At 39.4% G+C, this 24,899-nt stretch overlaps 1 protein-coding gene across 13 annotated transcripts in view; it reads left to right on the forward strand.

Moving 5' to 3' along the window:
- Window positions 1-24,899, forward strand: part of rftn2 (raftlin family member 2) — a 186,283-nt gene that overhangs the window by 111,724 nt on the left and 49,660 nt on the right. For 10 of the 13 annotated variants that reach the window (XR_011356518.1, XM_069934549.1, XM_069934546.1 and 7 more), the window contains exons 12-13: window positions 13,915-14,143; window positions 14,556-14,705. Coding sequence is in view for 12 of the 13 variants with exons in the window: in XM_069934549.1 (XP_069790650.1) it covers window positions 13,915-14,143; window positions 14,556-14,705 (379 nt within the window). In the remaining variant the exon portion in view is untranslated. Of the gene's footprint in view, window positions 1-398; window positions 2,647-13,914; window positions 14,144-14,513; window positions 14,706-16,394; window positions 16,487-24,899 lie in introns of those variants that run through there. The other 3 variants (XM_069934555.1, XM_069934557.1, XM_069934558.1) reach the window with 3 other exon arrangements.

Raw genomic sequence — 24,899 nt, forward strand, 5'->3', positions numbered from 1 at the left:
ACTTATGGACTTGTGTAATGTAGCATCTCAACTAATCTTCTTCCATTTTTGCAATTAAGCAAAATAGTGTTTAATTTTAATGTCAATAGTGTTTAATTTTCTTCACTTTAATTTTGTGACACCCAATTGAGGGTATTATTACATCTTTATAGTGCTTCATGACCCTCAAGTGTACAGGTACAATTCAGTGTGACTGAGCAAATGACCTTGCTACCTCATGTAAAAGTTCAGTATGGAAGTTCTGTGTCAGCACAACATGTACATTATTTTACAGTAGCTATGTGTACAACCATGAATGTTGGAATGAAAATGTACAAGAATATTTAAAGCTAATTTGAACCAATTTATAACTCCTCTCTCGATTGTAACATTAATTTGTTTTGTTGGGTGATTTTCAGCTTTATTGCTCCAGCAGTAATTTAACAACAGACTTCCATCTACCGAGCATAGAACACAAACCGTTTTCACTGCATTAATTAATTCATAGCATGAGAATTAGACAGATTGTCTAGCTAGTTAGGTTAAAAATTATTCCTATTTATTGTCTCTTAATTTGTAAATCTACATTGAATTTTGATTGTATCTACAGTTCAAGTACCAATATTTCACTGTTGTCCAGAATTAACAGCAGTCTGTGCATAATACATATATCCAAGCAATATATTGCATGGCATGCTTTAATATAAATAATTTATGATCTGTAATCTATTTTATGTAAAGATAATTTTGGTGGATCCTTACAATCCAATCATCTGTCTTACAGAATTTTGAGGTTTTTTTAACTATTCAATAACTTCACAGTAATTTGGTAATTCAACTTGGTTCCCTTTTTCAAAGATGTAATTTATACATAATCTGGACTGTGGTCCAAGATTAAAAGATGTCCACTGATATAAAATGTCAGGCATGGAACAGTTGGTAGAATATTCCAACTCAATTTAAATCAAATCATTTAACAGTTATAATATTCCTGTATATAGAGTTGAAGGAATGCTCAAAGTAAAAAAAGTAACTTCTAGAGTTAAATAAATGCAAATATACTTTTCAAGAAGGTAAAATATTCCCTTTTAAGGTCTCTCAGGTAATTAGAGATGCTACATTTTTCAGGTTGAAATTACAAAGAGTTTGTTAAAATATCAAACTGTCATGTTTTTTTATTTGAACATAACTTGGTTACTAATGTAGGTTTCCAAATTTCTGGAACAATAATAATCTGTAATATGCTATTTTCCCATAAAGTATTTGCTCCAAGTTAAAGTAATTAGCCAGCAGTGAAACACTTTGCACCACTTAAGATGCATAATCTATTTTTACTTCCAGAAACGTTTTGATCAATGTCCTCTAATGCTAAAAGTCTGAATTTTCTTCTGTGGTCTTCATGCTGAAGATACCAATAATAAACAAAATAATCTCAGACATGTTATTTGTGGTTCCAGTAACTCGATGCAATAAATTATTAACAAAAATCTATAATGTCAATGGTGAGTATTCTGAACATTCTGATTCAAAGGGTATCACAAATTTGTGGGTATAGCTGCCTTAATCTCAAAAATTGATCTGTGTATATTTCCATGAGCAAGTTTTATAGCAGCATCCTTTCAAAAGACAGCGGTGTTCTGCAGTAATAGTTGATCATTAGTATTCTGAAACAAGCTGATGGTCAAGCAGACTGTTTTCAGGCATACAACTTGGAACTTCATGTTTCTACTTCTTTTATTTTTTAAGTCAATAACCAGGTTTTATCACATAGCACATAATAAATCTAATGTTGAGTAATTATTGGTAACACATTTTTACTCAATGCAATATCAAACATTTCCCAATCAAATTAAAGCTAAGTAATAGACACAATTACAGGTTTTCCTGTTATAGTAGTTTAAGCACATGTGAAATGTAACTTCTGAAGATGTACCGTTGTTACTCAAGATAATTTGTAATAAATGTTAAAACTGAAAGTAACTATATGTAATTGTGAACAAACTAAACTCAGTTCAGTGCATCACATTCAAAGTTTATCATTTCCTTATTACATTCTTATCCCGTGTAAAGGTCTTTTACAAATAAAAGAGAGCATTTTGCATGGATTATGTAGAAGTGAGGTGTCAAATCTCAGGTGCAGTTTTCTTAAGTTTTATTTGTAATATTTAATTTAAAACTATTGAAAGAAAATGGTTATCATAAACTAATTGTTATACTGACAAATTTTGCTATACTCATGTAAAAATAAGAAATTGTGTCCAGATCCTTGCTTTGTGAATTATTTAAATCCAATGTCGACAGTAGCAAAGTCTGAGCATGCATAGCTGAAGTTGTATTGTCCAATTGTTCAAACATAACCAATTGATATGATAACTAAATTCTTAATGAGGACTAGGAAGTGTTTCTTAATGTGATGCTGATTTTTGAGTTTGGTTTGGTACCAAGCTGTAGCTTAAATGTAACTTTGTATTAGTTAAATATTAAAGTAAGGAAATAACTTGTTAAAAATAGTAATGGAAAAAAACTTATTTGACCATTAATATTGTTTAAAAAAAGGCAAAATCCAAGGCTTACTAATAAAATATGACCAGCAACTCAAAAATGATTGTAATGTTTTACAATTGTATTTATGTAAGCCTTACTGTAAATAAACAGTTCAGTATTGTGGTTTGATGTTTCTGCATAAATTGCTAACAATTGTCTTGGAATCTAAATATTTTAACGTGACTTCCTGAATTTATATTTAAACTAAATATCATAGAATTTAATTCCAAATACTAGCCTATAACAAATTTTAGAAATAGAAGTCAAGGAAATAAACTTCAAGATCTGAAAAATTCTCCATGCAGGGCAACGGTGAAGTATTCTAAATTTGCAAATATATAAATCTTGGACAGTTTAAAAAAAATAAATCGGAAAGGCAGCATAGGAACCGAGGCTTCGATGAGTTGGAAGTGACCAGGCAAATGGGAAAGGAGCACTGAACCAGGTCCTGTTAAGTGAAAAAGAGCACAGGAGCTGGGGCAGTCGGACAAGAGAGCAGAGAAACTCAGCCCTGGTAAGTCAGAAGAATAAGTGATCCAGTGAGTTGGAAAAGAAAGCAAACTACCCCAGTTATTCAGATGCTGAAGCATCAGGATGATTGATTCATAGGAAATAAAGAAGTGTCTTTGAGTATGGGAAGGAGGAGATGAGAAGCATTTTTCAAGTTTATCATCTGACTACAAGTAGAGAGTGGAACACAAAAGTCTGCGGATGCTGTGATTATAGTTAAACACAGAAATGCTGGAGGATTTATGTATTAAAATATTAGCCAGTCTTTTCATATTTGCTTTTTTGGACATTGAAAAGACTGGCTGAGTTCCTCCAGCATTTCTGTGTTTTGACTACAAGTGCATCATGATGAAATGGCATTTTCTGGTCCTTGTTGCAAAACATTGTAAACACAAATGCATAAACACCTATAGATTAATGATAAATATGCACGGTACATATATGCACATTAAATAAATATTGTTGAATCAGAGTCATGGGGGGTGGTTTAAATGTGCAGTTCATCATTTGTTCTGGCTCTCAAGTTTATTGGGATTTATATCCACAAATAAAAATAGAAGCCACGGTAATTTTTGCATTTAAAAAGTAAACCAAAGGATTACTTAAAAGTAGAATATAAAGAAATTTAGGGAAACCAAATGAAATTTATATAAAGAAAATAAGTTAGAAGAGAACTCTAAAGTGTAAATTGAATTGAATTTCATTATACTTAATTTGTTTTCAGAAACTTAACTGTGTTTTGCAAGTTTTTTGGGATATCTAATTGGAGATTATTTTTACTTAAGTACTATGTTTGGAGACACAGGACTTTTCAGTTCTGCAAAAGCCCAGTTTTTAATCCATTTAGCTTCTACTTCATTGCTGCTAGTACTGCTAGATATCCATGCCAAAATACATTGTGTGCTTTTTGATAAAGTATACATATATAGGATTCACAGTTGTGCATAAATAAACATCAAATTGATACAAATAAAATTTGTTTCGAGTCGCCTGCCATGGATCTCCAAGCCCAACATCTGGTTGTGGATAAACTTGAAAGATTTCTGCATCCTGACTTTACTGAGGTTTCAGGCATTGGAATTCAGATAAACTGCAGAGACCGAGATGTCCACTGGATAGTTATCACCAGGGTAGTGAAACACAAAAGAGTACAGATGTGATGGTAGTAAAAATGGAAATGCTGGAGGAGCTCAGCAGTCTTGCACCATCCAGAGGAGATCAAAGATGTATTACCACCATTTCGGGCCTAAGCCCTTATGGATGCTGCAAGACCAGCCAAGTTCCAGATTTCAGTGTGATTTTATCACCAAGGAAGGTGTAATTGTTTTCCAACTTGTTTATTGAAAGGAGCTAATATTCTTAAAATGGTTGCTTAATGAGGCAAAGTGTATCTAACAGTTAAATCATAATTATAATCAAAAAGTATAATCTGGGTGCTGGAAGTTTGAAATTTAAAAAAATGCTACATTTTCAACAGGTCCAGCAGCCTCAGAGAGAGAAACAGGTTAAATGATTTTTCATCAGAACCATTAGTATGAATTTTTACATGGGATGGCTCAATACATCATATCCACATATTCTGGTTGAAACCATTGGACAATTCTTTACATGGAGAGGATATGTAAGCCATTTTTTACTTTTGTGATGGGGGTTTTAAAATAGTGCTGTAAGGAATTATTCATTGGATATTGAAATTTAGCAAACAATTGAATCAGATTTTATTTTTACACTTTTTAATTGCATTACTAACACATGGGAATCCTATTGCTTTTCTCGAGATGATGAAGTGATCTGGTCAGGGATGTCTCAGATTGAGTCCATGGCTCATGGAAGTCACGATACACATTTGTACCAATGATGTAGGTAGGGAATCAGATGAGGTCCTGTACATAAACAGGAAGTTAAAATGTAGGTTCAATAGTGGGATCTCCAAGGGAGTAATCTTTGAATTACCCCACAGTGCCAATGAGAATAGGATCTGGAGGATAATATGCATGAACACATGGTTGAGCAGCTGTTGCAGGATTTATAAATAATTGGGCTTCTGGGGGAAAGGTGACCTGTACAAAAGAGATGGGTTTTGGCTGAACCAGAAGCAGACCACTATAGCAGGAAAATTTGCTAGCTTCACCCAGAAGGCTTTGAACTAGTCTGTCAGGGGATTAAGATCCAAGATGGGGAGATGGACGAAAAAGATAAAGTTAGCAAGAAAGAAAGTGTTTTAAAACAGAATATAAGATACATGCAGATAGGTTTGAGAGAATTTCTTGAGTATACAGAGTAGGAACATGATGAAGAGTGAAATCAGGGCTCAAAAAAAGTTTGTGTTTAATATAAAGCCAAAAGGGCATGAGGGAAAGAATAGGTCCCCTTCTGAAGGGAGTCTGGATAGAGCAAGAGGAGATGAGGAAGATATTAAATGAATATTTTGTGAATGTGTTTTCTGTGGAGCAAGAAAATGCTTGAGAGGTAATAAAGATAGCCTAGGACATGTCTACATAATATTTAAGAAGTGCTAGTTTTTGATCATATCAAGGTGGATAACTACATGTCTATCCTGGGGCCTTGACAGATATTTCTTAATCTTCGATGAGGACAGTAGTCGTTCTGAAGGATGGAAAATAAGATGTTATTTAAAATGCTGTATGGATAACCCGGATAACTACAGGTTTGATTGACTGACGTCAGTGGTATAGAAACTGCTGGAGACGATTCTGAGGTAGAATCTTAACATTCAGTTCGCTTGGGGAGCATTAGAACCAGCATGGATTTGTACACGGGAAATCGTGTCACAAATGATGTAATTTTTTTTAAAGAGGTGACAGGGTAGATAAGGGCAAGGCAGTTGATATGATTTGTATGAATTTTAATATAGCATTTGGCAAGGTCCCATGTGGTTTGTATGGGAGGTCATGGCATACTGGATTTTAAAAAATTGGCAGAGAATGATTATGGAGTGCATTTTTTAAGACTGGAGCATCATGATCAGTGGAATGCCTCAGTGTTTGATACTAGGAACATTGCTTTTTGTAATATGAATATGTAAATGATTTTGACAAAGATATTTGTGGAAAGGTGGATAAGTTTGCAGATGACTCAAAAATAGACTAATGGATACTTGGGTTTGAAAGAGGATCCAGATCAGGTTGGGATCTCGTCTAAGAATTGGCTGGTGTAGTTCAACTTGGAGAAGTGTTATGAAGCAGAGGAACTGAGAGGTGGAGGTACATAACTCTTGAAAGATGGCAGCACAGATGAACAGAGTATTGAGAACATTTGGGATGCTTGCCTTCAGTCAGGGCATTGAATACGTGTCTTGGGACATCATGTTGAAATTAAACAAAATGTTGGTGAGACCACTCTTAGAATGTGGGCAGTTTTGGTTGCTTAGTTATAGAAAGGGTATTATAAAATTGGAACAGAAGTGGTTGACAGACATGTTGGCAGGATAAGGGAAGTTGAGTTAATGTGAGACTTTTCATCAGAGTGTCACAAATTGAAAAGAGATCTTATTAAGGTCTATAAAATTACGAGGGGCAAAGGTAAGGTAAAAAAAAAAATTCTGTTTGTTCCTTAAATATGAGAATCTAAGACGAGAGGCCATAACTACAAGATGAGGGAGTGGGATTTAGAAAGAACATGAAGGGACAGTTCTTTACAAAGAGGATGGTGGGTATATGGAATGAACTACTGGATAATGTGGTAGAGGTAGGTATGTTGGCTTACTGGAAATACTTGGATAACTTTGGGTTGGAGGGGTATGGGCCTAATGCGGGCATGGGGTATTAAAGCAGGAGGCCACATTGTTTAGCATGGGTCTGTTTCTGTCCTGTGTGACTTATATGATTCTTGAGCTGAATACACCATAATAGATTTGGTAGGATAGATAGAATCTGTCAGTAGATTAATGGGTACAGTGGTTTAGTAACTAAGTTCTTGGACTAGCAGTTAGAGCTCAAGGCCATTTCTCCAGAACCAAGAATTCAAATGGCAATTATGAAGCTGACATTCATAGTTTGGGGGAAAAAGTCTCTGGACATTCCATGACCCAAGAGTCTAATTTGATGATTATAATGCAATATAATTCTGTGGAAAGGCTATTAAAGTTTTGATTCCTTACAGAATCAAACACCCTTCCCCCTTGCATCTGTGAAAAAAATATTAATTTTCCTTCTGCTATGTTTAATCAACTAAGGTAAAAAGTTTTTTAACTGAAGTAATTTTTTTCATCAATGAGCATCATTGCACTGGTCAGTTTAGTAGCAACATCCATTGTTGAATCTAAGTGCAATGTATATACAATGCATTTATTGTTAAAGACCATGTTCTAACAGGCCATATTCCATTTTATTTTTAAAATTCACCCTGGTCACTTAAAAATGGACAACAGGCCTCATTTGGCCTAGGGGCCATAGTTTGGCCACCCCTGGTGTAGTCATTGCTAAAGCCAACATTTGTCTTTTCTAATTGCACTTGAGAAGGTGAATAGTGACCCACTGGTTTGAATTTTATTCTGTGAGCCACATTTCCCTCGCTCAGTATCTTCTGTGTCCTAACTATCTTCAGCCATTCTATGGTCATTTACTATGTTTGAGTTGATGCCATTTGAAATCAAGAAATCCTGGTTCATTGTTATGAGTTCCTAAGGTGATTTTCTGAACCTCTCTGCAATCACCAATGCTTGATCTGACCTGTCACTGGAAACAAGACACATCCAGGAGTCTGCACCATTGTGAGTATGACAGTAAAAACACAGAAATGCTGGAGGAACTCAGCTGGCTTGCAGCTGGCTGGTCTGAGTCCTTTTTCAAGGAATAAACAAAAAGCAGGCAGATGTCTGAATTAAAGACGGGAGAGAAAGGGGGAAGAATGGAAGGGGGAGGAGTCCAGATCAACAGGCAAAAGATGTTAATTGTGTATGATAGAAAGGTAAGAATGATTTGGGCTCTGTGAAAGTTGTCAGAGGGGAGAGAGAATGTTGATACAATTCTGAGTAATGAACTTGGTCAGGTGGCAGACCTCTATGTAGGTGAGCACTTGGGTGAGAGTGGCCACAACTCCCTGAGCTTTAGCATAGCTATGGATAGGGATAAAAGCAGACAAAATCAAGAAATGTTTATTTGTGGAAGGGATCATTATGGTATGAAGCAGGAACTAGCAAGAGTACACTGGAAACATGTTCAAGGGTGAACATGTTCAAGACAGAACTAATGTGGAGAAAGTTTAGGGACTACTTGTGGGGTTCAGTATAGGTTTGTCCCACTGAGATGGAAAAGATGGTAGGAAAAGGGAACTGGTTGAATGAGGCAGCTAGTTAAGAGGAAAAAGGAAGCATACATCAGATATAGGAAAAAGGAAGGAGCTTATGAAAGGACTTATGAGAGCTCGAAAGAGACATGAGAAGGTGTTCTATGCATATGTGAAGAACAGAAGGATGGTGAGAATGAAGGTGGGGCCGCTAAAAGATAAAGGAGGCAACATGTGCCGGGGTGGGGGGGGGGGTTTGAATCAGGGTGAGATCAGAATAGAACAGGCTTGTGTGCTTGACAATGTTGAGATTAGGATAGAAGAAGTGTTGGATCTTCTTAAAAACATTAAGATCAATAGGTCCCCAGGCCAGATGCAATATACCTTAGGTTGCTGTGGGAAGTGAGGGAAGAAATAGCTGGGCAGTGGCTATGATCTTTGGCTGCAGGGGAGATGCAGGAGGATTGGGAAATGGGAAATGTGGTCCCTTTGTTTAAAATAGGTCATTTGAAGGATCCTGGGAATTGTAGACTGGTGAATCTTATATCAACGGTGTGCAAAGTATTGGAGAGGATTTGCAACGATAGGATTTCTGAGCATTTGGAAAAGTACAGTCTACTTAAGGATAGTCAACATGTCTTTGTGAAGGAAAAGTCATGCTTCATGTGTCAAGAGTTTTTTGGGGATGTAACAAATGAAATTGATGAGGGTAGGGAGGTATATATGGTCTATATGGATTTTAGTAAGGTATTTGATAGGGTCCCTATGAGAGACTTGTTTGGAAAATCATGAGGCATGGGATCCATGGAACCTTGGCTGTGTGGATTTTTTAAAAATTGGCTTGCAGGAAGAAAGCAGAGAGTAGTGGAATAAAACTATTCTTCCTGGTAGTCAGTGACTAGTGAGGTTCTTCAAGGATCTGTTCTAGGACCCTTGTTCTGTGATCTTTACAAATGACCTAGAGAAAGAAGCAGAAGGATGGGTGAGTAAGTTTGTGGATGATACAAAGGTTGGTGGAAGGTGCTGAAGGTTGTAGGTTAAAAAAAAAAGTACATTACCCTCATCAGCATTGGGTGGAAAAGTAGCAGATGGAGTTCAATCCAGATAAGTGTAAGGTGATACATTTTGGAAGGACAAACCAGAAGGCTGAGTACAGGGTTAATAGCTGGTTACTTAGGAGTGTGGATGATCAGAGGGAGCTTGGGGTCCAAATCCAAACATCCCTCCAGGTCGCTATGCAGATTGATAGGATAGTTAAGAAGGCCTATGGGATGTTGGGCTTCATTAATAGGGGGATTGAGTTCAAGTGTGACCATACTTGGAAAATTGTGTTCATTTCTGGTCACCATTATTAGAAATGATGTGGAAGCTATGGAGAGGATGCAGAGGAAATCTATCAGGATGTTGCTAGAACTGGAAAATGTCATATGAGGCAAGGTTAGCAGAGCTGGGACTTTTCTCTTTGGAGCACAGAAGGATGATATCAGGGGAAGGCTTTTTACATAGAGAGCTGTGGTTTCCTGGAATGCCTTGCCACAGATGGCAGTGAAGACTGAAAGGTTAGAGACATTTAAGAGACATTTATTAGACACATGGATGAAAAAAAATAGAAGGTTACATGATGAGGAGAGTTTAATATTTGTAAGGGATATATGGGGCGGCACAATGTTGAGAGGCAAAGGGCCTGTACTGTGCTGTAGTGTTCTAGAACTAGAGGAAAAGAGACAGGGGGTGGATAAATGGAAGGGGGAGGGTTAACGGAAACAGGAGAAGGAGATGTTAATGTCTTACGGTTGGAGGATGTCCAGATGGAAGACAAGATTTTATTCCTTCAATTTGCAGGTTGTCTAGCAGTTTATGAGACCATGGCAGATGCCAGCAAGGGAATGGGACGGGAATTGAAATGGGAGATTTACTGCTATTGCAGTGGACAGAGCTGAGGTGCCCAATGAAGTGATCTCCCAATCTGCACCCAGACTTTGATGTGGAGTCCACAACAGTAGCTCTGGAATCAGTGTTTTGACCCCTGCAGAGTTACAATTGAAGTGTTCCTTCACTTGAAGGTCTGTTCAGGGTCCTGAATGGTGGTAATGGAGGAGGTCTGGGCACAAGTGGAGCATCTCCTGCCATCACAGGGGTTGATGCCAAGGGATGACTGGTGGGGATGGAGGAGTGGATGAGGAAGTCATGAGACCCTGAGGAAGCTGGAGAGGGGAATGTGTCTGGTGGTAGGATCCCATAGTAGGTAGCAAAAATTGCAGCGGATGATATGTTGAATGCAGAGATTGGTGGGGTGGCAGGTGAGGACAAAGGGAATTCTGTGCTTGTTGCATCTGGTGGCGTAAGGGACTAGAGCAGAAGTGCAAGTTATGGAAGATATGTGGGTGAGGGCAGATTTGATGGTGGTAGAGGGCAAGTCATGTTTGAAGAAGGAGCACATCTCTGATGATCTGGCATGGAAGATCTCATCCTGGGAGCAGATGCAACAGAGATAGAGGAATTAAGAGGAAGGAATGCAGGGACAGGGTATGAAGAGTACCAGTTGCTCTTTGTATTGTCAGGGGCAGCTCTCACAATTTTGGCATAACCCCCATACCTCCATAAGGATGCTTTGCAGGATTAACTAGTCATGCATGCCTTTGTTGTAGTAGATTGTATTGCCTAGATTGATTACAGATAGTTTGTTTGGTTTTGTTATTTTATGCAATTTTGTGACTTGTTTCAGAGGGCATTGCAGAAGGAGTTCACAGAACTGGCCCTTCAATCAGTTCATCCATACTGTCCATGGTGTCTTCCTGAGCTCATCCGTACTCCATGAAAAATTTGGCCCATATCCCTCTTAACCAGTGGATTTCAAACTGCCCTCTTAAACTCACATTCCTTTTTAAGCCATCCCTTTGCCATAAGTGCTCTGTGATTGGTAAGGGATTGCTTAAGGTGATATGCGAGTGGGAAGGGAAAGTTAAGAATCACTGCTCTAGACCCAATTGTTACTGAAATATTTTGCTTGAGAAAAATTGTCATAGGCCCATTTCCTTTGGAGTTATGAAACCATGCACATAATGAGTCAATTAAGTACAATTAAAACAGTGGTTTTCAAACTTTTTCTTTCCACTCACATACCACCTTAAGCAATCCCTTACTAATCACAGAGCACCTATATCATAGGGAATACTTAAAGTGGAGTACTACTGATTTATGGCATAGGGATTGCTTAAAGTGGAATGTGAGTTTAGGGGGACAGTTGGAAAACCACTGCACTAAACCTCTACCCCTGAACCTGTCCAAATGTGTTTGAAATTGTCATCACCTCTACCTCTTCCTCTGGGAGCTTCATATACCCACCTCCCTCTGTGTGAAAAGCTTCCCCTTCTGGTCCTCTTTAAAATTTTTCTCTCTCATCTCAAATCTATGCCCTGGGTAGTCTCCAACTTGATGATAAAATGGGTGTATATCTCATAATTTAAAAAACAACATAGTTCCTGAATTTCAGGTAACCTGCTCCCTTCCCCCACCCCATCCTTTTCTCTCTCCTTCCAATCTACCCAGGCCCTCTCTCACATGCAACCCCATCTAGTCCCCTATTACCCAGTTTCTTCCCCCCCCCCCCATATACTCCATCTTCCCAACATTCACACTCCTCAACTCTTCACCCATGTTCCCATTAACCTATCATCTGTTTATTTGTTTTTTACCCTAGTAATGATCAGCCATGGATGTGTTGAATGATTGGCCTACCTCCTTAATTTATATGTTTCTTAATAATAACTCCTTTCCATATTCTGTCTCTCTATGGAAGAGTCGAATATGCATCCAGGGTATTAGACACACAATCATTCTGTCTGAAATTTTTATGAGTTTTATATGTCTATAACAGCAGACTATTGGTGGCAGTATTTCTCTATGGCATACCTTCAAAGAATTTGGTGGCAAAGTCCAAATGATGTGTTTTTTTAACTGTAAATGATTGTATAGAAAAGATGGAAAGATTGCTGAATTTGCTTCATATTTCTGTGTGATGCTACTCATTAAAAATTTGGTTTGATATTTGTAAAGTATGGCCAAGTCATGAAATAGTAAATGACATTGTTCCCAAACACAGGAAATTTCCTTTTCATTTGCAGCATCTGAAAAATATTTGCTCACGGTCCCGATTAGCTTCAAGCTCCCTTGAAGTAAATTGGCATCTTCATTTGCTTCATGTGTTTCTCCCAAACACATACTTCTCAATAGTTTTGGATGCATGTATGCAATTCTGATGTAACTTTTCACAAAGGCAGCAAAATATCTCTTCCCTTTAATTGCACGCAGGAGTCTTTTAAGAGCAACTGCTTTCGAGCATTTCTACATGTCATGCTGCTGGCTGGATATCATCTTGATTATCTTATTAAATTGGTAACAGCTACCCTTTCATTTAACTAGCATGTGATCATAAAACCAGGGCTCTCATTTTCAACTAACAAGTTTGGTGACTTTGTTACAGCATTCTACTGAAGTTAACATTTGTGCATGAGCATGTTTGATTAATTTTGAAAGGGAAAATGGTTTTTAAAAAGTTTTCAGTTGTACTTAATTTCTGCAACATTATAGTTCAAGATTCTTAATTGTCATTTAATACATAAATATACAGAACATGTAAAATTACACAAAATTGCCTTCTGCCTGCTCAGACTTCTCAGAGTCACTGAGTATCCGTGGATTCGACTCCAGCGCTCCTACAGCGCATGCTGATCCATCGGCAACCCCAGCTCCAGATCCAAATTTCTGACGCGATCAGGAAGTCTTCAGCACCCAAGGCCCATCAAGAGCCTTTCTTGCCCTCAGCACACTCTCAAATCCTGACTCTGATGCTTGTTCTTATGAGCAACTTGTGCAGCTTGTGCAGGTCCACTGATTGCAAGTTACCCACAGCCTGTGTGGGTCCCTCAGTCACTAAACCCCTTGCTGGTTCACTCCCGTGGTCACCGTCCTGTAGTATCATCTCTGCTTCTCCTTCTCAGCGGGATGGTGGGAGGGGTATTCTCCCCATTTCTGGTGCCCTGCACTGGTCTGCTGCTCATCAGAGTCTGCAATCCCTTGTGGTTGTTGCCAAGTAGAGGTGCCGCCATCTTGGACACAGACCTGCGGTTTCAGGATTTTAGCAGCTCTGTGTCTTCGCTCTCTACTCTCCCAGGTCCACACTAGCAGCAGTGGTGTGTTACAGTAGCTCCAGCTGTGCCACCATTTTTTAATGTTATTAATACTGCAGCAGTTTATCATATAGACAATGGAATTGTTTAGAATTTTAGAGATATTTGTAAAATTGTAATATCCATGGAGGGAATAATTTTATTTTTGATGATTAAAGAACTGCATCAACATATTTTTCTTCCCTTGATCATTTAAAATTTATGAAAAGTAAAAACTTAGTGAATCTTCAGAAATACTTGTATTGATTTCAGTCATCTTGGAGAGTTTTATTTTTTTTTGTTCAGACTATTTATTCCATTATTTTTAGTTTAGTTGGAAAGAAGTTTCGCACATAAAGGTAGGACAAAAATCCTGTGATTTTTTTTTGTGCATGTTAATTCAGTGTGATCAAATTATGGCAACATATGGCAAATTAGTTTCCTGAAACAAATTCTTTATTTGCAGTTGTTTTCCAAGTATCCAGGAACTAAACTTCAATCTGAAAGTGAACGGCTGCAGCAGAATCTGAAGCTCTCAAGTGCGTTAACCATTCCTCTCAGATGCCAGAAACAGTTTCCTCTCAGGGATTTTACTTCCTTTCTGGAAATGATTTTAGTCTACAACCATTTTGGAGCTTTCAACTTCAGACAGAGTTTCCATCTGCAGCTTGGTTCCAGAGCTCTTCTCGTTGCAGGTAACGCCATCCAAGTTTTATTCTGGCCTTTTGTTTACTTGTTAATTATCCAATTTCAGTCTGTGGGGGAGGACAAGGCTCGTGTCTACTATTAAACTTGAAGGGCCTTAGTGTAGACTGACGTGGCATGAAAGGCAGTGATGTGAGGCTGCATGTGTGCAGTATTAATGGATGTAACTAACTTGCAGGGATTATGCTTAAAAAATTGAGGGGGGGAGCTCAAGTAAGTGGGCAGGGGTTTAATTGTACATGTAAAGAAACAGCTGAAATATTGAGTTTCCGGGGCACTTTTTCACTTTTAACTGACTTCAAGATTTATGGAGGCCAGAGGCATAACAGAAATTATAACTGCCCTTTGTTGAAATCACAGTCACAGGACTCGCGAGTAGTTCTTGAATCTGACTGCTTGCAGATCCTGCCATGGGTTGTGGACTACGAAAGCTGGAGGAGCCTGATGATAACAGTCCTGGCAAAATATTTTCTACCCTGAAGAGACCACAAGTGGAAACAAAGATTGATATTTCATACGAATACCTTTTGCTGGATTTTACTTTGGACACTGGTGAGTCACTTTTGCTCTTTCAGTTTAATACTTACTTAATATTGCAGAATTATATGTTTTCTCAATATTTATGTTAATCAAAAAGTGGACAATTATTTGAGCATTTCAACCAATACCCTGCAATTGAATCAATGTTATTTAGCAGTAACATCTGTCACCTCCAGACACACGATGACAACAATTGGAGTTGAAGTCTGTGTTATTTAAACAAAGCCTCTACAGAAATGGCTCCAAAGTTAAACTTTGCCAATTTCATGAAGTAAATTGCATGCATACTAAATGTGATTGTTGGGTGTTCAGTTACTATTCCATTTAGAATGCAGCAAGCAGCCTTTCCCATGAGTGCTGGTTTTGTGAAGTTAGCACCCTTGGCTCAAACTGTGTCCATAGGCAAATAAACAACTCCAGATGGTACCATTTTGCAAACAGAATATCCAGTGTTCATTTAAGGTTCAAATTCTAATAGCAGTCTAAAATGGTTCATTTATAATTCAATTTGAAAATTTCCAGTTGCTCAACACTCCGGCAATCGGGTTGCTTTTATTAAATTTATTTAAAATTTCCATCATATTTGGTGAAAGCTATACAACTAAAGAAGGGAGAATGAAAGTAATTGCTGCAGTTTTTTAGCTTGTTGATATTCCCCTCTGCTCCACCTCTTCCCTCACGACTCTTTATCCCTTGCCTTTGTAAAACTTTTGTTCCAGTTGTCTGTAGTTTCACAGATATCTGGAAGTCAAATTGATAAAAGATAATCTGAAGCAGTATCAGGGATCTTTTCAATTGTGCATTACATTGGAGCTTATTCCACATTACATCCTTGTATAAGAGCCCTTTGTAGACTATGAGACCAAAAGACAGAGAAGCAGAAATAGGCTATTCAGCTCATCGAGGCTGCTCCACCATTTAATCAAGAACTAGTTCGAGTTTATTATTATCATTCAAATGTATAAGAAGAACTGGACAAAACAGTGTTCTTTGGCCCTCAGTGTAAAAACATGCAAACATATATATAGACATGCCACACATATTTAGAAGTGATTTATATACAGTACTGTATCTATATAAAAATAAATAAATATTGTTGAATAAATAGTATAGACCCACAGGGATTGTCTGAGCAGTTCAGCAGTCATTTAGCAGTCTTACTGCTTGTGGGAAGAGGCTGTTCCTAGTACCTGATGGTTCTGGCTCTGATACTTCATTATCTCTTTCCTGACGGGAGTAGCTGGAAGATGCTGTTTGCGGGATTGTAGGGATCCTTAACAAACTTTGCAAGCCCTATTGAGACAATGGTTGAAGGGAGCAGGGGTGGTTGGCTCTTATGGTCCTCTGGATTGAACTTTGATCCAATGTTCCACAGTAACTGTATCACACTATGCAGTCAACCAGGGTGCTCTTGATAGAGCTCCTGCAGAAAGTTGACAGGATGGTGGCCTTGCCAGTCACTGTTATGCCTTCCTGACAAGTGAGAAGATGTTGAGTGTCCACAATAGGTCATGACTTAAGTGGACTCCAAGGAACTTGGTGCTCTCCAGACAGAATTCTTCGTGTGTAGTGGAGGGAGGTTGTCCCTACCCCTCCTGAAGTCCATGATCACTTCTTTTATCTTGTCCACATTGAGACTTGGGTTGTTATTCTCGCATCACAGCACAAAATTTTCTATAGTGCGACTCATTGTTGTTGCAGGTGAGGCCAAATATTGTTATGTTATTTGAAAACTTGATGACTCTGTTGGAGCTGGATCTGGAGTGCAATCGTGGGTCACAGCCCTGAGATGCTCAGCGTGACGGTGCTTGAAGTTCTGCTACCAATCCAGACAGGTTGTGGTATTTTCCCGCTGCCTGACCTTCTTCCCATAACCTTTGCGGCCCTGGCTAACAAAGTACCTATCAATCTGTGCCTTAAATACACCCAATAACTTGGCCTCCACAACTGCCTGTGGCAAATGTTACGAGACGAGCCCAGAGGACCCCAAAACCCAGCAGCAATAAAAATTCACCAATTTTCCTTAAACAAAAGTTACTTTTAATTTTCTTTAAACATAATAACAAGATCAAACTTTATAACCACTTTCTAGTTCTAAGCACACGTGTATGTAATGTGTATATGTTCAGTAAAGTTCTATGTTCTATGTTTCACAGTCTAATCATTCACTTCTCACTTCTCCAAGTTCACCAGTATCAGGCAATTCTTATACTGTGCACAGAATTCAACATTTATGAATCTCCACCAGGTTCTAGTGCTTAAAGTTAAGTGGTTACTGCTCAGGAAGGTTCTTGTTGGTTTCAGAGAGATATTTGTTGCTCGTTGGACACACACTAACTGATTTCCTCCAATCAGTTACTTCAGTGTCTTGCCAAAGAAACTTGCCCCCTCATGGGTTTTCCAAATGATAACCTCTTCTTCCAGGTCACAACAGAGTTCCTCTTGTTTCCCTTATTTCAGGAGAAACTCTCTGGCCAGCCATTTCCTCTTTTAAGGACGACAAGGGTTTTGAACAGGCAGAACTCACAACCTGTCTTCAAAATGGGGTCTTTCAACAAGCCTGCCAAGCTTGCCATTTTCCAGCCTCAACTGCTACAGTAGAACTGACTTCTCTCTCTCTCTCTCTCTCTCTCTCTCTCTCTCTCTCTCTCTCTTCCTCTCTCTCTCTCTCTTCCTCTCTCTCTCTCTCTCTCTCTCTCTCTCTCTCTCTCTCTCTCTCTCAGAAGAATCCTGTTTGTTTTTTCTTCTCTCTGCTTGTAAAAACCAAAACCTCTCCCAAGGCTCTAAATCCAATCTTTGAAAGATCTTATCAGCACTTGAGCCTGGACTTTTCCATTTGCATCTGCTTTTGAAGTATTTTTCCAAAGCAGTTCCATTGTTTTTGGCAAAGCCAACCTGAGCCTCAACGTCCAGCTTCAGCAAAGCTCTAGCATTTTAAATGAGATGTGTTTTGTGAAGTGTTACTCTGTGAAGTGAACTACACTAAACCCCCCACAATCTATCTCTTTTAAAGACTTATTTATCCATAACTATAATGATATAACCTAGAACTCAACAAATTCCACAAATTTACCACCCTATGGCTAAAGAAATTCCTATGTATCTCTGTTCTAAGGAGACACCCTTCAATCCTGAAGTTGTGCCCTCTTGTCCAAGACTCTCCCACCATGGGAAACAACCTTTCTACATCTACTCTGTTCATGCCTTTCAACAGGTATGGATCCTCTGGGCTCGTAACAGTCTTTTCAGCATCTATAGGAAACAAAGATATAAAGGAATAAGACAGAAGCAGAAAATCTCAAAAAGTGTCAGAATTCAGACAATGCTGACTGGGGAAGGAATCCAGACCAACAAAAGGTGTTAATTGTGCCCATTTTGAGAAAATGATAAAGAACAGGAGCACATATTATCAGAGTGACAAACACCATAATCGTTCAGCAGTTAATCCTGCTGTCCCACTACTCCAGGGAGCCAGGTTCAATCCTGTATCAATTGCTTTCTATGTGGAGTTTGTTCATTCTCCTTGTGACTGCATGGGTTTCCCTTATGGTGCTTTGGTTTCTTTCTACCTTCTAAATTCATGCCAGTAAGTTAATTGGTCATTTTAATTTATCCCCAGAGTAGGTAGGTATTCAGGATATTCATCATGGAGTTGGTGAGCATGTGAGAGAATAGATTAAAGACATATAGGTGGGAAAGTAGGAGTGGTAGGGTTGCTCTGCATGAACTGGCATAGACTCATTGGGTTGAATGACCACTTTTTTTGTGTTACATAGAACATAGAAATTTTCAGCTCAGTACCAGCCCTTCTGCCCACAGTGTTATACCGACATAATAACCTAATCTAACAACTTTCTGGAATTTCTCTACTGCATTACCCCTCCCCCTCCCCATTTTTATCACCTCCATATACCAATCTAATTCGCTGTTAAAAAGAGCCTATTGTACCTGCCGCCACCACTGTTGCTGGCAGCATGTTCCATACACCCATGAAGCTCTGTGTGAAGGACTTACCTCGTACATCTCCCTTGTACCTACTGCCAAGCACCTTAAAACTATGCTCCCTGGCATTAGCCATTTCAGCCCTGGGAAAAAGCCTATGACCATTCATACGATCAATGCCTCTCATCATCTTGTTTACCTCTATCAGGTCATCTCTCATCCTCTGTCGCTCCAAGTTCACTCAGCCTAATTTCTTCAGGCATGTTCTCCAATTCAGGTCGCATCCTTATAAATCTCTTCGACACCCTCTCTATAGGATCCACATCTTTTTTGTAATGAGATAACCAGAACAGGACACAGTATTCCGAGTGGGGTCCAACTATGGTCTTGTATACCTCTAACATTACCTCATGGCTCTTGAATGTGGTCCCATGATTACTGAAGGCCAACACACTTTTTTTAACAACACTGTCAATCTGTGCAGCAGCTTTGAGTGTCCTATGGACATGGACCCCATCATCTCTCAGTTTGTCCACACTGTTCAAAGTTCTTCCATTAATATTCTGCCTTCAAATCTGACCTACTGAAATGAACCACCTCACACTTTCCTGAATTAAACTCCATCTGTCACTTCTCAACCAAACTCTGCATTTATAATCAACAATCATTTGTAGTTAAAAGGAAGTTGGTCACAAGTAATGTGAATGCTTTAAAAACAGATATTAATGATACTATTGTGACAGATTGTGTTATATTTTTAAATTATGTATAGATATGTTTTTTGAAGATAGATTATGGGGTTTTTAGTTAGGTCACACACACAGATACAAACACTTCAAAACAGATCTCATTTAAAATGTCAGAGTTCTGCTCAAGCTAGACAATCCAGGCTCTGAGTGCCTTTGCAAAAACTTTGAAGAGTGCCTATAAGGACTTCACAAATAAATGTTAATTGGCCATGCTGTGGAGTAATGGATTATTGTTTTGGAAAGCAACAGATGAAAGGATTCGGTGCCGCACTCTGTCTGAATGCAGTTTGCTGTTCTAAGAGGGTCATGTGGTTTTCTCAGAGCAAGAGAGAGAATTCAGTTCTACAGTTCAGTAGCAGCAGCTGAGACTGGAACAGGACAAGCTGGCAAGCTTATGGAAAAACCCCATTTTGAAGATGGATTGCGAGTTTTTAGTTCAGCCTGGTCAAAGCCCTTGGTCCATACAAGAGGAGGTGGCTAGATGTATAATGTTTCACTTGAAATAAGGGAAACAAAAAGTAATTCTGTGGTGACCTGAAAGAAAGAGGTTATCATCTGGAAAATCTTGATAGGGTAGATTTATTCGGCAAGACACTGAAGTGGCTGATCAGAAGGAATCAGTTTGTGTGTGTGTGTCCAACGAGCAACAAATGTCTCTCTGAAAATCAACAAGAACCTTTCTGAGCAGTAACCATTTAACTTTCAAGCACCAAAGCCTGGTAAAGATTCACAAATGTTAAATTCTGTGCACAGTATAATTGCCTGATACTGGTGAACTTGGAGGAGTAAGGTGAGATTGGACTGAACTTACACACACATTACATACACTTGCACTTAGAATTAGATTAAGTTAATAGTAGTAAGTTAGAGTTTGATCCAGTTTTTATGTTTAAAGAAAATTCAAAGTAGCTTTTGTTTAAGTAACCATTTGTTTTGATGGATTTCTATTGCTGCTGGCTTTTGGGGTCCTCTGGGCCTGTAACACTATCTTGAAAATAAAATCAATGGCAAGAAGGATCCTTGTTTTGCCTCAGAATTTAAATCAGATGAAAAAGAACAGCATCCTGGATATTCCAAGGAAATAAATATTGAACTAGGCATTGGGGGTCACGAAAATTAATGGAAAGAAAGTAAGAGTAATAAACAAAATAACGTCTTTAAAGGGGTAATATCCAAGACAAATGTTTAAAGGAAGTTGGTGAGGGGATTACAAGTTATTTAATTGGAATCTTTAAATGTTACCTCAATATTTCTCTTCATAGAATTGTTCTTGCGATTCTGCTATTTCAAAAATGTGAGAAAGAAATTAAGAGAATTGTAAGCTGTTAACCTTGCATTTGTTGTTTGAAAATTGTCAGACTTTAATTGAAAATAGATAGAGGGAACAGGTATATTTGTATGTTGTATATTTGGATTTCTAAAAGGCATTTGATAAGGTGCTGCACAAGAGACATCGATAAGATATAGATGAATGGAGTCGGGGGAAGTATATTGGTATGGATTGAGGATTGGTTAACTGGCAGAAGGCAGAGAGTCAGGGTAAATGGGTATTTTTCTGATTGGCAGACAGTAGTAAGTGGGGTGCTGCAGGGATCGGTGGTGGGCCCGCAGCTGTTCACCAATTACATGAATGATTTGGAAGAGGGCACAGAGTGTAGTCTAGCCAAGTTTGTGGATGATACTAAATTGAGTAGAAAAGCAAATTGTACAGAAAATGTGGAGAGGCTGCAGAAGAATATAGTTAAGTTAGGTGAGTTGGCAAAGGTCTGGCAGATGAAGTACAATGTTAGTAAATGTGAGGTCATCCACTTTGGTAGAAAAAATAGAGGAGTAGATTATTATTTAAATGGTGAAAATCTGCAGCACGCTGTAGTGCAGAAGGATTTGGGAGTGCTCGTGCATGAATCGCAAAAAGTTGGGTTGCAGGTACAACAGGTTATTAAGAAAGCAAATGGAATGTTGGCCATCATCACTAGAGGAATGGAATTCAAGAGCAGGAGGTCAAGCTACAAGATACTGGAGAGGTTGCACATGGAATACTGGTCTCCACACTTGAGGAAAGATATACTGACCTTGGAAGCAGTCAATAGACAATAGGAGCTGGAATAGGCCCTTCGGCCCATCGAGCCAGCACCGCCATTTTACAGATCATGGCTGATCACTACCATCAGTACCCCTTTCCAGCCTTATCCCCATAACCCTGAACTCCTTTGCCCACTAGAGTCTTATCTAACTCTCTTTTGAACATAATCAGCGAATCTGCCTCTACCACCCTCTGTGGCAGAGCATTCCACAGATTCACACTTCTCTGAGTAAAAAAATGTTTTCTCATCTCCGTCCTAAAGGGCCTACCCTGTATTCTTAAACTATGCCCTCTAGTTCTCGTCTCCCCCATCATTGGGAACAAGTAATCTGACTTCACCCTGTCTATCCCCCTGATAATTTTGTATACCTCAATCATGTCCCCCCTCATCCTTCTAAACTCCATTGGATACAAGTCCAGTTTTTCTAGCCTATCAGCATATGTCAACCCCGCCATCCCTGGAACTAACCTTGTAAATCTGCGCTGCACACCCTCTATAGCTAGTATGTCCTTCCTCAAAATTGGAGACCAGAACTGAACGCAATACTCCAGGTGGGGTCTCACCAGGGCCCTGTACAACTGCAGAAGGGCTTCTCTGTTCCTATACTCCAATCCCCTCTTTATGAAAGCCAACATGCCATTAGCCTTCTTCACAGCTTTCTGAACCTGCATGCTAGTCTTCAGTGACCGGTGAACAAGTACTCCCAGATCCATTTGCTCCTCCCCACTCCCTAGCTTGTCTCCATTTAAATAATACTCAGCTTTCCTATTATTGCCACCAAAATAGATAACCTCACATTTGCTTACATTGAATGTCATCTTCCATTCAGCAGACAACTCCCCCAACCTGTCCAAGTCCCTCTGCATTTTCCTGACATCCTCCTCACACCCCACACCGCCACCCAGTTTCGTGTCATCTGCAAATTTGCTCAAGTTATTAATAATCCCCTCATCCAAATCATTTACATAAATTACAAACAACTGAGGACCCAATACCGATCCCTGCGGCACTCCACTCGTCACATCCTGCCATCCTGAAAAAGACCCGCTTACCCCAACCCTTTGTTTCCTATTTCTTAACCAATTTCCTATCTATGTCAGCACCTTACCTCCAATACCATGCTCCCTGATCTTGCCCACTAGTCTCCCATGCGGTACCTTATCAAAGGCCTTCTGGAAGTCCAAATACACCACATCCACTGGCTCTCCCAAGTCCACCCTATTTGTCACATCCTCGAAAAATTCCAGAAGGTTAGTCAAGCATGACTTACCCTTAAGGAATCCATGCTGACTAGCCCTTATACTATTATTTCTGCCTAAGTGTTCTGCTATTACTCCTTTTATGATAGACTCCAATATCTTCCCCACCACCGATGTCAGGCTGACCGGTCTGTAATTTCCCGTTTTCTCCCTCCCTCCCTTCTTAAAAGTCGGCACCACATCAGCCACTCTCCAATCCTCAGGGACCACCCCCGAATCTATGGAACTTTGGAAAATGTCGACCAGTGCTTCCACAATTTCCATAGCAACTTCTTTAAGCACCCTGGGATGCAGCCCATCAGGCCCTGGGGATTTATCAGCCCTCAGTCCCAACAATTTACTCACAACCTCCTGTTTCTGGATCCGGATATCCATTAGATCCCCTACTTCCCCAGGAAAGTTCCCCAAGTCTCTTGATACCGCATGACCACTACCCCCTAACTGACCATAACCTATATCCTCCTTGGTGAAGACAGTTGCAAAGTATTTGTTAAATTCCTCAGCCATCTCCTTGTTTCCGGTAATAATTTCACCCTTTTCCATTCTTAATGGACCAATTTTAGACCGAACCAATTTCTTCCTCTTCACATATTTAAAAAAGCTTTTGCTATCCTCCATTATATTATTTGCTCATTTCCTCTCGTACTTCATTTTCCCCTCTCTTATGACTTTCTTAGTTACCCTCTGATGCTCTTTGAAGGTTTCCCAATCCTCTAACTTCCCACTCCGCTTCGCTATCTTATACTTACTCCCTTTGGATTTGATATTGCACTTGATTTCATTAGTTAGCCACGGCTGCCATTTGCATCTCCTAGAGCCTTTCCTCCACTTTGGAATAAATTTGTCCTGAATCCTGTGAAAAATGTCCAAAAATACCTGCCATTTTTCCCCAGTTCTCCTCCCAGTTAGTGTATCTTTCCATTTTATTTTGGCTAGCTCCTCCCTCATAGCTGCATAATCCCCTTTATTTAACTGCAGTACAGATGTTTCCGACTTCCTTTCTTTTTCCCTTTCTAATTGCAGCTCAAAAGCAACCATACCATGGTCACTATTCCCTAATGGGTCCCCTACATCGAGGTCACTTATTAACTCTACGTCGCTGCACAGCACCAAGTCCAGAATCGACTTCCCCCTGGTAGGTTCCTCCACTAGCTGCTCCAAGAAAGTATCTCGTAGACATTCAATAAACTCACTCTCTTGTGTTCCTGCCCCCGTCTGATTATCCCAGTCCACCTTCATGTTGAAGTCCCCCAGAACTACCGTATTGCTACCACTTTGACATGCCACTCTTAATTCCTGATTTATACTTCTACTGATATCTAAGCTACTTTTCGGAGGCCTGTAAATGACCCCCATTATAGTCCTCATGCCTTTACAATTTCTTAATTCTATCCAAACAGACTCTACCCCACCTGTTTCAATGTCTTTCCTTTCAAACGCCTGAATTTCATTTCTTACCAACAGAGCTACCCAACCTCCTCTTCCTAACTTTCTGTCTTTTCTATAGGACGTGTACCCGGGAACATTTATTTCCCAATCCTGCCCTACCCGCAGCCATGTCTCCGTTACTCCGACAATATCATAACCTCCCATTGCCATTTGTGCCTCAAGCTCATTCATTTTATTCCTTACACTCCGTGCATTCATACACAATACCTTGATACCATATCTCCTTTCTCCCTCCACCTTTGTTCTCGATGCACTTGCCCCTACTCTCCTATTCTTTTTAGTTCCCTTTTTCCTTATTGTTTCACCGTCTAACGGAAACACCCCTATATTCACTCTCCTATCTGCTTCCCTATCAGTCCTGTTCCCTTCCCTCTGCCAAATTAGTTTAAATCAAATCTGACAGCATTTTTAAACCTAACTGCCAGTATATTGGCCCCCATTGCATTCAGGTGTAAACCATCCCTCCTGTAGAGGTCTTGTCTTCCCCAGAAGAGATCCCAATGGTCAATGAACCTGAATCCCTGCACTCTGCACCATTCCTCCAGCCACACATTTAACCTCCTGATTTTATTAATTTTGCCCCCACCCATGTACAGCACAGGTAGCAGCCCCGAGATTACAATCCTGGAGGTTCTGCTTCTTAACCTCCTTCCGAGCTCACGGTTGTCCAGAGAAGGTTCACAGGTTGATCCCGGAGATGAGGGGGTTGACCTACAAGAAGAG

The sequence above is a fragment of the Narcine bancroftii genome, chromosome 4, assembly GCF_036971445.1.
Source record: "Narcine bancroftii isolate sNarBan1 chromosome 4, sNarBan1.hap1, whole genome shotgun sequence".
Lineage (NCBI taxonomy): Eukaryota > Metazoa > Chordata > Chondrichthyes > Torpediniformes > Narcinidae > Narcine > Narcine bancroftii.